Genomic DNA, 15,616 nt, shown 5'->3' on the forward strand with positions numbered 1-15,616 from the left:
AGTTTACCTAATACTGTCATGATCTTAATTCTATTTATAGTCACACCTGAAACTTAAGTACAAAGTGAATAAATCTCGATAAATTTTTTCTGATGGACAGCTCCCAAATGGACTTGTCTTTCAGTGGTTACTTTTTCTACTTAACATTTAAAAATTAGCATTTTAATAATTACAATAAATTATCATTCACAATAAAATATGAACACTATAAGCCAAATAAATTTTAGATTTTAATTGCATAAATTTATGTTACATTTCTTTAAGAAATCAAAGTATTAGAAATACTTAAAGGCCATAATAATAAATGGATTACCTATTTGGTAGAACTGGAATATCTTTAAGTGAGATTTCATGGCTATTTTCAATGGACTTTCATCCAAGTACAAATCAGAATTTTGAAATAGGATTTTAGCTTTGTGTAAAATAAAATTCTAAAAGATTAAAAAATAATTGCCTGGAAAAAACTAGGCCAGTCACATGTAAGAATGATGTTTGCTTTACAGAGGGCAGTGAAAAACTTTTTAAAACTCCTTGCTCAGCACACGGCAATATTACTGAAGTTAAGTATCACATTTTTTAAGATGCTGCCAGTGGGAGGGAACCTGCTTCCCGTGATTTTGTTTCCCCCTTTGAATGGTAGCAATGGAGCATTTGCATGATGTGTTTGGTGCCTTGCATGAGGAAGACATGCAAAGGCAAGGTCCAGTCTGCATGCTGCTTAATGAATGTTTTTCCTTTTCTCTCCCTCCTTGTCATGTGCTTTCAGAAGACAACAATGTGGAAGGTGGGTGCTTTTTACTTTATTTTTCCAACTCTCATTTACCTTTTATTTCTTAGTATTAATAGAGTACATCTCGAATTTAGACGGTAAGTTGAACTTTTTTCTGAGCGTTTGTTGATTTCTGAATTGTGTATCACTTTTCATATAGAACACACGTACTCTCAGCCCCATCAGTCCCAAATATATAAAACTCCTCCCACCTTAATTCCAACCCTTGATGGACTTCAGCATCCCATCTAAACCTTAGAATACATGTTACAGTGTTCTGTATAGAAAAATGATACAATCCTGCTTTTATTTTAAATGAGAAAGAACATAGTGCATGATCCTTTATTTTTTTCTTAATCAAAATGGTGTCTTTTAAAGTTGTTTAGCATTACATCATCTCAAGATCATTGGTTTAGTTTTAAATGATTTGATTTATAAAAAGAATGAAAAATAAAGTAGTGACTATAAGCAAGAGGCATCAATTTAGATTAAAAAATAAGCCTTTGGCCAGTGGAAATGAAAGCATACAGCACTCCAACATGATGCCTGGTAAGTATATTTGTAATATTCTGTGTCTGTTAAATAAACTACAGTATTTATTCAAGTTTTTCTAAAATTATCTCAAGGAATTTTGAGAAAGGTGTACAATTTTTTTCTATAGAATCCAACAAACTAAGCATATTTCAGCATTCTTATCTTTAAAATACTCAAATGCATTAGCTAATATGCTGCCAAACAAATCTTTTAAGGATAAATATGTGAAAAGAACTAGATAGAGCAAAGAATTGTGTAAGGCAAATTGATATTCTATCAATTTATGTAATTACAGAATTAACAGTTATTGCATGAATAATTTACTGATATGTATATGTTTGAAGAAGCATTTAACATATTTCACTGCAATACTTTGAAATAAAGACATTCTGTAAGAATAATGTACTTTTCTACAGAATGAGAGATTTCTTAGAAAAGGACTTTCCATTGAAGGTTATAGATAAATAGCCAATAGAGTTACTGAGATTTGACGTTTCAAATAAAGAACAATTCATGGTAATACGGGTTGATCACTAGCAAAGTTAATTATATTATTTGTCATTCTTTAGGGACAGTATAGCTGCTTAGGTACTGAATATTTCTGTTCAATTATTTAATAAGTAAAGTAGATTAAAACTTCAAAAGAAATCATCAGTGATTATCTTTCCAAGTATTGGCTCTGTATAAGGCTTTTGTTTTTCTATACTATAATTTTAATAGCACGTGGATATGCACTTGATATTACCCTGCAGGTCAGACATCTTCCAGAATCAGTCTCATTTATATTGTGCATGTAAATTGAGATTGAAAGTTTCTTTTTAAATATTTTTTCAACTTCCTTTGCATTTCTTTAATCATCCTGTAAAGTTTCATGTTTTTGTTCTTTTCTCTTTAAATCCACTTGCATTCTAAGGGATTTTAAAACCAGCCTTATAAGCATGAGTGCCTCTCTTCTCACACACACTCATCCCATGGAAAATTTTTACAAGATTTTCAGAGGCTAGGCCCTTATAAACTATTATAATAAAGTTTATTCAATCATAATTTTAACATCTGTTTGTAACTTGACTTTGGCAATATAGTCGAGCTCCCTTAAAAGTAGAAAATCTAGCATGAGGAATGTCTAGCGTGAGTTGAATGTATTCATTTTTATCCCTACTAAGGTGATAACAAATAAATATATTTATTAATATACTTGATAAATATATTAAAAACCATTAGAGGTGTCTAATATATTTAATAAAAATTAGATCTGATAGATAATTCTCTGATTTAGTGTATAAAAAGTTATAAACTATTATTAAGAAATATATATATAGTAGTTTTAAAAGTGAAATTAAATGAAAAATTATATGACTTGGACAGATAAGCCACTAAGCATATAAAATATCATGAATCACCAACAGATCATAAACTTTCCAATCTGACTGTGTGATTTTTTTTGGTTAAAATCACTTAGGAAATATCAAAAGAGGTTAGATTACAGAATCCTTAAACTCTTTTGTTGAATAATTTTCATATTGTGATTATATGATTATAATTGTATCTGCCCCACAGGGATGTTTAAATACCCCTAAACTTTGAGGAAAATAATACTGATTATTTCAGTATTGATGCAAGTAATGCATAATGTTATGTTGCTCAAATAAAATCTCAAACATATTTGAAATAACACTGGGAAATATAAATTTTATTAAAATTATATTGCTCTAATATTTTCCCATATTATTGAAATATACACTGATTGAGGAGTAGCTAATTTTTTTAATTCAGAATAAAGAACTAGGAACTATGTCTTTCAGTAAAAAGTATCTACTTGGATAGTGAAAGAACCTTTTAAAAATATTAGAAATATTCTTTAAAAAAGGAATGATCTTCAACCTGAAGTTAATTGTTAAGCAAGAGATAATAAATTATTTAAATAAAGAGAATTCAGTATTTTAGAAAACTTCCTTGAAATTATTTTTCATATTTGTGTATATATTATGTACTCATTTAAATTAACTCATAGCTTAGTATTGAAGTCACATTTAAATAAAATGCTGAATAATTTTGTTCTTCATGGAAAATTATTTGAACCTATTTAAAGCTGATCCATTATTTCTTAAAAACATTCTGTAGTAAATTCTAACTTTACAACTGCATGTCTAATGATCTTTTTTTGTATTTGAACAAGCTTAGTCAACTGCTACATGTGTCAGACAAGGAGACATTTCTGCATTATCATTTCAGTGTGACTAAGGATTTTTTTAAATTTAATTTTGAAACTTCTCATTTTTTGACGAGGGGAAAAAGATCAGACCCAGCCCATATTTCAGGTATTCCTTTGGGTTTTTAAATATCTGATTTTATCACCAAAGAATGACAGGCCCTGTGGGGGCAGTGTTCAAAACAGTCTCATCAAAGGGCATGAAGGGCAGATGCAATATTTAGGGGATTGGTTGGATTTTAAGTCATGCTCTTATGCTCTTAATTGTTCCAACTGATACAAAGAAGAAATACACAGTGCAGCATATGCCAGTGTTTAAATTGCAGTTCTATAACTCTTTGCCCCAAAGCATTCCAACCAGGGGTTGAAAGAATGCTTTTTGATTTGCCTCTGTGATACAGACATGTCTCATAGGAAAAACAATGTCTGTCACCGAACATTTTTTGTCACCGTGACAACCCTGCCTTCCCATGCTCCCTTGTTTATTGCTGACTGTGCTCTTGTTTCCCTTCAAGGTCTGGCGCACCTGATGATGGGCGACCAAGGTATGGGCTCTGTTCCTTTTCCACTCTGCTTTCAGTGTTTTCTTGTTTCATAGCTGCTTTCAAACCATCAGTGCCAAGAATGGGAAAATGCTTGCGAATTATCTGGCTGCAAATTAAATACATAACTTTTGTTCACATTTTTCCATGTGCTTCTCTCCTCTTTATTTGATGGTTTTATTTTGGTTTACTCCTTTGACTTTTATTTTTTGTTCATTCTTTACGCTATAATATTTACAAATAAATGAGACATAAAAACTTGTAATTGAAAGTTCCCATACATTTATCAGCATATGCAGTTAAAGGTAGTTAAAGGAAAGAAGAACCATCAGAAATTAATATCTGAAAAAGGATATTCAGTTTAATCTATTGTACCAAAAAGAGTCCATTTTTCACCCATGCATGGCAGTTTGGAAACATGCAGACGTCTTTGGCTTCTGGCTTCTAGAATGCTGAGTATAGTGTTCCACAGAATCAATATTTCTTTTACCTATAGTCATTGTATACCTCTTTTTTGTGTAATTTTTAAAGCGAGCATGGGCTTTCCAGTTTCTCTGCATGTATTAATTACCTTTAAAAAAGGCAAGTTTCTTAACATGTACTTATTGTATCTCCATTTGTTTTCAAACCCTTATTTATACTTTCTTGTCTTGTTTAATTTTCAAAGAGTAGCACAGATACATATATTCATAATTCTTATTGTTGTTTCTCTCCTCTTTATTCTCTTTGTATGGAAACCCTTTCTTCATGGAACCATTTCATCAAACCCATAGGTAAAAGTAAAGGTATTACATTATTTTATTTCTCCTTAATATCATCTGTATGAATTACAGTATGTCTAAGTTATGCAAATATATTTAGACCTTTTTGGAATTTGTAATGGGCACTGGGAGGTAGGTATGAGTGTAATGAATATTTTATGAATTTAAGGTAAGAAAAATTCATCAAAATGTTTCACTCTGTTTTTTTTCTTGCTCTTTAGAGTAATTTGTTTCATGTCAGCTGCTTATATAATTAGTGTATTTAAAAATTAGCTACAGGTTTTGGTGTCAGCTTTTGCAGTATCATTTAATGGTGGTTAAATGATGAGCATAGTCACTGTGCATATGTCACCTTCAAACATTCAACTCTGGAGCACACCTTCCCTAGCTATTCTGCATTGAGATATAAGTCTGAGCATGTGCACATTGAAATGGTACTGCTATGGGCTCATCACCTTGTTGTCTGCTATATGTCATATATGCACACTAACTCCATGATAACCTGAAAAAGGCAGTATTGTGAAAGAGAGAAAAAATGGAGCAAGAGAAGCCTGTTCTTTCTTCTGTGCATACACACTAACTTTGTTTTGAGAATGTTTTTGGTCCAGTATACATCTCTGCATCACTTGGTAAGTCAGGCATGTGTACTCTTTTGACAGCATCGGTGCCAAATTTAAAAGCATGTGCAATTTGTCATTTAGAATCATCCACATTGTGTTTAGTGCTTTCATTAAAAGGAATATATGGTATGCAGTGTGGCAAATATGCATACTAGCCTTTAAATTAAACATTTGAAACTGTGTGTTAGTGAATGTGTCCGTGGTCTCCAGTTTTTTGGGTTTGATTTTGGTTATTTTGAACACAAGATTGTGTTCTATCCTTGAATTCTCTGAAACTTTCTTATGCTCTGAATCTTAAACTAGCTAATTGGGACTAAAGCTCACAGTTCTGCTCCTTTATGTTTGTGTCATCTAAGAGGGAAATTTTTCTGCTTAAAAAACAGCTGAACATGAGCCGGACAATAAATAAGAAATGATATCAAAGTTTTAAAGGTATAAAATAGAGCTTTAGAAACAAATGTGTTTGGATACTTTGAGCTAATAAAAAGAAAGTATGATATTGCAGTTTGTGTTTTGGTCAATCATTTTCAGTAATATAATTTAATCTCATTTTAAGCCTTCCAGGAACTGTGCAAATGACATTAGGCATTGGTTTTTTTGGAGATTTTATTATTTGGGATAATTCTTAAACTTTTTTTTTTTTGAGGCCAAACTGATACCCGCTTTTCTTTCTTAAGTGGGCATTTCCTACCATGTTCCTTAGTATAAGACTCAGAATGGAATAGCAGGAACTGTATTTATATTTTACTAGCTGAGTGGTTTATCTGTATGAATTTGTATATGTTCATGTATATGTCTATATGAATGAATGTTTATACACAAACTTTCTGAATATCGCACACGCATATATATATTTATATATATTCATTATGTTGTGAATGGTAACTCTTAAAAATGATTTTCTAATTAACTAACCCTAAATAAGGAATAATTATTGTTTATACTTAGCTGATATTTGTTTCAGTGTAATTTATTTTAAGTGTGACTTAATTTCATTCAGTTTTACTGTCAGTCTTAAATGTTTTCTGTTGACATGAGTGTCAAACATATTTTTACTTCAGTTTTCATCAAATTTTATTCCTCAATCAACATAGCACTACAGAAGATAGGAATTTGTTTTTTCCTTTATATTCTTCTTCTGTTAATATGCTTTTTGATGTTAAATGGGGAACAAAGATTTAAGATGGACTTGAGTATTTTGAAAATCAGAGTGGTCCCTTTATATTTTGGTTTATTAGATGTATATAAATGAGAAATGTGATTTTTGTCTTCTTTAATTGCATATTAATTAAACAAATCTGCATTCTAGAGCAAAAATATGATCTTGACTACGACATGGTATCCGCATTCAGAGTGTCAATACAATAAGGAAATAAACACATGTGGACAGGTTAGTGTAAATGACAGAATGGAAGTGCTATGAGAGTGGTAAAAAGTGATCTGCATTCATAAAGGTAAAGATAAGATGAATCAGGGTCTCCCTTAGGTAGATACGTCTGCCTTGTGCCACCTCTTGGAGAAGTCAAAAAATGTCTAGCAACTTTACGTTGTAGCTTCTTATCTCAGGTTAAAGTCTACTTATATATAAAATAAGTGTTGACCTGCTTAGTCTAAAATAACTGATTTGCATTGTAAATTCATGCCTCCTAAATCTTTCTATCACAATATAATCCTGGAGAGTTTTTCTTGACACAACTTTTCTCTTTAGGAGTAGTGAATCGAGAGCCTCTGGAATGAATATCTGTGGATTAATATCTTTCTTTTTAGAATCCAGAAACAAAATTGGATTCAAGAACATTATTGTTATCATTGTTATTTCTTCTGTATGAATTCTTACATATTTTCTAAATTTTAAAATGCCCAGTGATAAATGAATGCATATCATTAAAAAAAAAAAAGTAAAAAAAGAAATAATTCATCTAAAGAGAATATTTCCTCTGATAACCTCTTCCTCCAACTCCCCAGTCTTCTCTCTAGAGGTATCACTTTGTGGTGTGTCCTTACAGAGTTGGCGTGGAGCCTTCCATATGCCCTAATTAATTTTTCTAGGTTTGGAAACTGAAAAACCCCTTATGATTTGTGCATGGCAAAAACAGTTAAGTCAGCTGGAGACATGTTAAGGATCACTGTTGTGTGCTAGCAGAATTCTAATGAGTGAAATGAAAGCTTTCTCACTCTTCCCATAGGCCACTGTGCCTCATATTTTCAATTGGTCCTTCTATTTCAGACTCTAGAGTCAATTATTTGGATTTGTTTTCTTGTTTTATAAATAAGGATATGTCTCTTTTAACTGGATGCAGTTAGGAATAAACTTTGTTTCAATAAATTATAGCTTTTTTTGAGATAGCTGAAGAGATTAGAGCAAACTTCACTTCTGCTGTTTGTGGCTATATGGATTCAAATGATCTTTGTGAAATTGCAGTTGCTTTTTTTTAGGCTTGAAATTTGTCAGCGGTATCATTAGGACCATAGATAATGCTATCTTTGTTCTCCATTCTATTTAGAATTTAGGTTTATCTATTTGTCTGGGAATTTAGTTGTTTTTTGTTTTTGTTTGTTTTCTGTGTATGTTTAACTGGTCATGTCATTCCAACAATTGCTTTATTTGTTTATATTTTACTCTAATGGTTGTCTGAGAGGAATGAGTGACCATTTAAATAAGAAAATGTTAAAGTAATTTATTCTGCAAATCCAGCTATCATGGATTCAGGAGCACAGGTTAAAAATTGTCAGTTAAATGTTGGTGCTTTGTATTTTCCTTCATAGCAATGATCATAATTGCAATTGCATATTTATATAAGTGATTATATATTTAATATCAACTTTTCCTATTAGGCTGTAAGCTCCATGAGAGCAGGAAGGTTCTATTTTTGACCATTGTATTTCTTTTTGACCATTGTATTTCCAGATATTTTTCATACTGTCTCTTGAATTTTCCATTTTCATGATTTAAGTATGTGTGTGGGAATGGGTGGCATGTTGGAGGAGGTAGAGGTGAAGAAGATTGTGAAGGGTTTGGAGTGGACAAAGTATGTGGTAGAAAAAGAACAGGAAACTTATTCAAATAGCTAAAAAGAATTGTTGCAACAGATTATATGGAATTCTCTGTCTCTGTCTCTAAGCTTTCTGTCACTTCCTATCATTCATATCCTTTTCCAAAGTTGCAGTACATCTTTTCAGTAAGGCATCATTCTCATATCATTTTAATGTGCCTTAGCATATGTACAGCAGTGGGTCTGTAAGAAAATAAAGTCAATGAATTTTTGTATTTAAGGGTTTTCAAAAATTTTAATGTGATTCACTGTCACAGTGGCAAATAATCAAATTTTATTTTTTTAATTTTCACTATTCATGTGATAGCAGGTACAAGAATTTTCCTAAAATTCAGATCTGATGTTATATTACTTTATGTGGTTTCCATGAGTTCTTTATTTTAAATCTCACTGTTATCAACTGTGATAATACATAAGACCTGTGTCTGGAGTTTGGATTGTAAACTTTCAAAAAAGCCAAAATTTGAGTCTTATTTTGTGATATGAGTGTATTTGCTGTTCCTTGCATTCATAAATCCTAACAGCATATTTGAAAAATAAATGTTCATTCTGCTGTTTCGAGTGGACATTTGTTTGATTATGCAAGTTTCTCATGTTACTAGAAGACCAAGGTATTACAATTGTCAAGCATATAATTACACATTTTATAAATGCCTATATTTTATTGTATTAGTGAAAATGAAGATCTTCAAATAGAATAATTTATAAAGAAAGTAAAAATAGATTTTTTTCAAAACTAACTGTGTTGATACCTAGATATAATGGACTCTACTACAACTAATTAATAAACAATATCAAAGGTTATGTTGTAAAGCTGTATCTGTAATGTCATACCACAACTAATATTTAATTATATTTACACTTAAGATAGACTAGATATGATGAATACTTAGAAAGGAGTAAAGCATTTAGTATTTTCATACTTTTTTTTTCATTTTCAGGATTTTTGGTAGTCTTTCAACTCTAGCATTGCTATAAACTTAATTTGTCTGTTACTTCCTATCACTAACATCATGATGCATATTTATTTTATAACTTTTGAGTACATTTGCTATAGTTTTTGATATAAAACTAATTTTGAAAATACGTTTCTCTTTAGTATGGTTTCTTAAATCATATTTCCTCCTTTGGCTTCATAATATTAAGTATTCTGCATTTTTTTAGAAACATCTGTGATATTGACAGAATCTTACTGTATTGAAATGCCTGTGTTAATGCATATGCAAACTAAGAAATATTTTATTTTGGATTATCTATTATGACTTCTACTGTTGCAGTACTGGATGCTCCTCATTCACAGCCATGGAATGGGAAAAGACCAGAATTTCACTACATAAAGTTAATCCTTAAATATCTACTTCCTTGATAGGATATATATAGAAGGCTATGTGACTATTTAGAAATGATATTTATTTTGCATTTCTTCTTTAGCCTTCATGCCCATCAATTCTGGGTACAATCAACAAAAGTTACTTGAAGAGTAAATATTTATGTATTTTCTCTTGCTACGATTTAATCAATTTTGTCATATTTATTACAAATAAAAGTTCCAGTTCCTATGTATCTCTGCACTCTTGACTCTGTAATGGGAAGTGTTCCACGTATTTATAGATTCTGTAAATAATGATGGCATTTGATAACTGATAAACTAAACAAGGGTTTTATTAGACTTGTAGTAGATTAATTCATCCTCAGAGAAGAGCATAGAAAGGACATTCGACAGTTGCCAATTTAAAGAATGAGGTAGTATAAGTATAAATTTAGATGCTTTACTGAAATAGATCATAAATGGAAAAACACTTAAATTATAGCATGCTGGATTTTAAATGGATTTTTCCTCTACCAAAATATAATTTTATTTTATTTATACATTTAAAAATTATTTTTGTGCATCCAGATTTTTTTTAAAAAAAAGCATCAACAGATTTAGGCTGATAAAAGGATATTTCTTAAATTTTGTTGGCCAGTGATTTTAGAGAACAATGTAATTTCCCAGAGTGCTTAGTTCATATAGTAAAGAAATTTGAATCTTTAGTTAGCATTATAGAATTTTGGAGTAGAGAAAAACATTACAAATCATCTAGAAAAAAACTGTTGACACTCTGAAATATAAAGCATGATAGGGGTCATTGCTTATAATAATAGGCAAAACATTATGGAAATTTTGATCTAAAATAACTGTTATGGAATAACCAACCTTAAGGAGACTTTAAAGACTTTCATCCACTTATATGCCAATAATCATGAAACAGGGTTTCACTCTCTTATTTTTACAAAATAAACTTAAAGTTAGTTCGAAGGAAAGCAACCATAGAGTACTACATAGGATGCTTTTGCTTCTCTTTTTTAAGGTTTCGTTTTTGGTGAGTAAAACTCCACCTTTTAACACGTGAGCAGTATATATCATGTGATGGCCAAGAGTACAAATAATACAAAGAATTATTGGTACAATGAAGCATTAAAGGTTGATTCTACTCAGTTGAAATTATTTGGGTATTTCTGTAACTCTTCACACTTTCACATTTCTCTTGCATACAATAATGAAGCTGAAATGGATTTGGCTCCTTTTTGGCTAAGTACTACTGTTTGGATTAAAATTTACGGGCTGAATGGGACAGAAAGGTAAATAATTTCTCACAGACTGGAAGTACCATCCAGAGAAAACTTCGTTGTGAATTAATATTTTGTCTTACTAATGACAGAGTGATATATGAGTTGCACTTAAACTAACCAGTTAGTCACCTGAAGACCAGATTTTCAAGGAAAAGCTAATTAGGGAGTTCACATTTTAGATAAGTATCTTTCCTGGAAAAATAACATATACTTTAAGATACTTATATAATTGGCTAATACCCTCACATCCTTCAAGATTTTGCTCAAATGGCACCTTCTCAAGAGACTTGTCCTAACCATCCTATTTAAAACTATAATTTGCTCCTCTCCTGAACTCACATACCCCAATCTAGTTTCTGTCTCATAACAATTATTTTAACATACTGAAACTGTTTTTCACTTATCTCGTGTACTGTTTATTATCTGTCTTTTTCCCACCAGAAGATAAGAGGGCAGAGATTTCTGCCCTGCCTTGATGTATCTTGAGGGCCCTTAGAAAAATGGCTGGCAGGTAATCAATAATTCTGTGTAATGACTGACTGACTGATTGGCTAAACAAGTTTATAAAGTTTCCTTTTAGAGCTTGCATTGGATATTATTTTTTCTTTCTCATAATATGCTGACTTTCAAATTTCTCTTTTCTTTTTTACATCAAGGTTATTCTTCCTATGAAAAACAAATAAAATCAATAAAATGAAAATTTTCTCCTTAAAGTGGGAGTAAAAAGGACTCAGACTTGACTCTTTTGATCTTCCTTTATTCCTGCTCAATTTAGGTGGTCTCAGAGAATTTAGAAGGGATTTGAAAACCACTCCAACCACTGATGGGCATGCACATCCTTTTAATTGCTCTAATATTCAGACTTAAAGAAATATTTCTTTAAGGGAACAGTTACTTATCTCAGTATGTCTCTTTGTGTATGTAGGTAACAGGAAGAGGCTCCTGGAAGTTCGGTTTCTTAGCATGTGACTTTCGGATAGTATCTTTTGGCTGTGACTGAGAGAAAGTTTCAAAGAATGAAGTGGATCCACTGTACTTTATGTTCATGTAGTTTATCTTGTGTTTCTAACATTAAAAGAAATAGATTCAATCTTCTCAGGTCCTCCAATAGCTATATACATCCAAAGGGCCTTTGACTTTTTCCTAGTCTAGGGATAAATGATCATATGTTTAATTAAATTATTTATCATGTAGTACAGGTCTCCAGCCAGCTGTCTGATGCCTTGGAACCTGTGCTGAAGAACTACAATGGTTGGAAATCTCTGAATTATAATCCAGCCACAAAAGGTAGATAAATGATAGATGATAGATAGATAGATAGATAGATAGATAGATAGATAGATAGATAGATAGATAGATAGATAGACAGATAGATGGATGGATGGATAGATGGATAGATAGATAGATGGTTGGATGGATAGATGATAGATAGGCAATGAGAATGGTTTCATTCAATCTTAGTCATTATTATTGAAATCACATATGCTATTTTTCTTTATGTGGGGCTGTGACACTAAAATCATAGCTATTCAGAATGGATTTTTGCAAGTTTTTAACATTAAGAAATATAAACGTGGAAATAATAGTTACTCTTTTTCAGGACATGTCTTTACACATTTGAATAATATCTGCTTTATACAAAATGTGCATTCCACTAAATGCAGTTTTTCCTTTTCTGCTTGCTTTGTTTGCCTATGAATTGCCATGTGCTTCTGACCACATGATAGCTCATCCAGAATAGTAGAAGCCAAAGTAATCTCCAGTAATTATTGGTATTTACTTTTTTTATTACATAGCTCAGATATAGACCAGATAATAAGACTACTGAGATAATAGATAATTCAGGAAGTAAAAACGACTCATGTTTTATATGAAGTTTCTAAGCACTATTTTATTTTTTGGCCTGAATTACCTGGTCAACTGACCCAGTTTTTTATTTTATTTTCTGTACTTACCATTATAAGGCAATAGACATGGAGAAAATTAAATTACTCCATTCAAGGAAACAATCAAATTTAGATTGGGCTAAAATTCTGCCAGAAGGATGGAAATCCCTGAATTAACCAACTGTGATTTCAGTTCACAGGTAAATGCTTGTTCCCAAAGTAACCATAGGTTTTTGCAGATTGCTAGTGGAAAAATGTGCCAGAAATCTTCTGCTAGACTTAGCGAACAGATATTTTTCATGCTATGCTGACTTAAAGGAATTACGTGATAGCTTGTTATGGCTGTCTTTCTAGTGATTATTTGTCTAAATAAAAGAATATGTTATCTGTCGATCAGCAGAGCATACATTTTAAATTGCTTTCCTAGCAGTGAGGTTGGATTTGCACTAACACGTCTGTATTTGCTGTGACCGTTGTCATTCTTTGTGAGATGACTAGGTGAAATGATGGAAAGAGAGGAAAGCTAATTGGTCCAAAAGAAATACAAAACTTGGACTGAAAAACAGGAAGACAATTTGACTTGGGAATTTGCCCTCTCATTGTTCATAAGGAATAATGTTATGACCTATTAGGCTAAGTCACTGTCTCTTTTTTCTTCAACTACTTCAAATATGTAATTCCCTAATTAGGATTACTTATATAAATGAGGACTGTTGTGTTTAAACAAGGCTGGTCAAATAGCTTACTTCCCTGCTAGAACACCTGAACAATCTCTTGACCACAACAAACCTTGATCTTATTACCATTGTTCTGACCCACTGGTTCTCAGGTTCACTGCCCAGCCCTCTTCCACCCCTAACCACCTGGGCACATTTAGAAAAATTCAAATTTGATTTAACATAATTTTATTCAATAGGTGGATTGGAATCCCGTATGTAAAAAACAAACAAACAAACAAACAAACAGAAAACAAAAAACTCTCAACTCCACTATAAGCTTTCAAAGCACAGCTATTTTGTTGAGAGTAATACTAACTCAGAGAATTGGCTGTTGCCCTCTTAGAATTGTTCCTTTGTTCTTTTTCTTGCAGGTGCATGTAGAACTTGATAATTCCATCCTGATTATTCTGCATTGAACGACTTTTCTTATTAATAAAAATAATTATCTTGCTTTAAGAGAAGTTAGTTCATTTTGAAAAGACTGAGAAAGAAGATGTGATTACTCAATTAAGGCCTACCTTTTACCTTTGAAACTAGAGAGTTGGTTTTCAAACTAGTAAAGATATCACTGGGCTCTTCCAAATCTTGTGATAAAGGTCATCAAAACTTTCATTGTGTAGAATTCAGATGTGTTGATATAAAAAAAGAAAAAAAAATCAAACTGAATATGCAACAACATTTAAATGTTTTACGTGATGTCCTCCCATGGATTCTTCGTAATATATTTTAGGATCATTGTCCATATTAGACCATGATCCTGGTAAAGAGATCCAGACAAAGGGAAAGAGCTGACCAACAAATACTGAGCTCACATAAAACAAGCAAACAAAAAATTCCACAAATATATTTCTATACAATGGAAAAAAGATAATTATAATGATTTTTTTTTTCTTTTCTGGAGATTATGGTGAGAGAGGCATTAAGTAAAACAAGGAATATGTCATTACTACAAAGGTCATACTTTAGGGATTAGAAATTTGGTCCCTAGAGTCCATTAAAAAAGAAAAGGTGATGTTCTTATGAGGCATTTTAGAAATAACAAATACAGGCATAGAAATTATATGGAGATATAAGATTTTTAAAAAATCTACAGAAGTAAGTGGTTATAAGAATGATGTGAGTAAAAAAAGAAGCAAGGAGAGGAGTGCTAAAGGTGAGAAAGCCAACTTCTGGGCGGGGTCTGGGAAGAAATGATCATGTGATTACTGTGACAGCATGGCATTATTTTTACTGGTAGAAAAGATGGAAGGAGTTATGATAACAGCCTCAGAGGGCAACTTCAGGAGCTCGTAAAGCTCTATACATAATGGTTACATATTTCATGTGATTTGGGGGAACACCAGAAAGCTTCCCCTGGCCTAAGATAAATCTCTTAGTACCCATGTACTATTGCAAGAAACAATAAAATAAAATAGTACAGTATTTGAAAGTGATACCTACTTTTAATTGTAAGTCAAATGTAGTTTGACTGTTGATAAGTGATTAAAATAAAATTAATTTTCAAGGAAAATGAAAGATAACTTAAAATCACAGAGTACATGGAAGAAAGATTTTTTTAAAAGGCCAGACATTCTTTGCATACATATTTTAAAGGCTCATTGAGTCACAGATGTTGAGAAAAAAGTAAGGTGAAAGAGGGAGGAACAAAGAGGGAAGAAGTAGAAACTGGGAAATGTTTTTTTGTGTGTGTGGTATATTCATTTCATTTTGTAGTAACTTCTATTACTGTCAATACAAAAAAAAAAAAAACATTTGAAGTGAGACTAAGAGTGCCTCTAAATAACAAAGATGTTTTCTTTTAATTTATTTTTTAATTTCTTTAATTAGACTATTAAGATTCTGTGTAACATAAACTAGTTTTAGCATAATTCAGATAAGCTTTTTGTTCTAGATGGTACAATAAGAAAAGG

At 31.6% G+C, this 15,616-nt stretch overlaps 1 protein-coding gene across 15 annotated transcripts in view; it reads left to right on the plus strand.

Annotated features, from left to right (window-relative positions):
- Positions 1-15,616, plus strand: part of NRXN1 (neurexin 1) — a 1,047,547-nt gene that overhangs the window by 101,285 nt on the left and 930,646 nt on the right. For 8 of the 15 annotated variants that reach the window (XM_023532814.1, XM_023532816.1, XM_023532823.1 and 5 more), the window contains exons 4-5: positions 4,028-4,057; positions 4,828-4,839. The exons of 4 other annotated variants lie outside the window; for them this stretch is intronic. In XM_023532814.1, the coding sequence (XP_023388582.1) occupies positions 4,028-4,057; positions 4,828-4,839 (42 nt within the window). The remainder of the gene's footprint in view (positions 1-4,027; positions 4,058-4,827; positions 4,840-15,616) is intronic. 3 more of the 15 variants (XM_023532817.1, XM_023532826.1, XM_023532821.1) reach the window with 1 other exon arrangement.

Source organism: Pteropus vampyrus, unplaced genomic scaffold (genome assembly GCF_000151845.1).
Source record: "Pteropus vampyrus isolate Shadow unplaced genomic scaffold, Pvam_2.0 Scaffold91, whole genome shotgun sequence".
Lineage (NCBI taxonomy): Eukaryota > Metazoa > Chordata > Mammalia > Chiroptera > Pteropodidae > Pteropus > Pteropus vampyrus.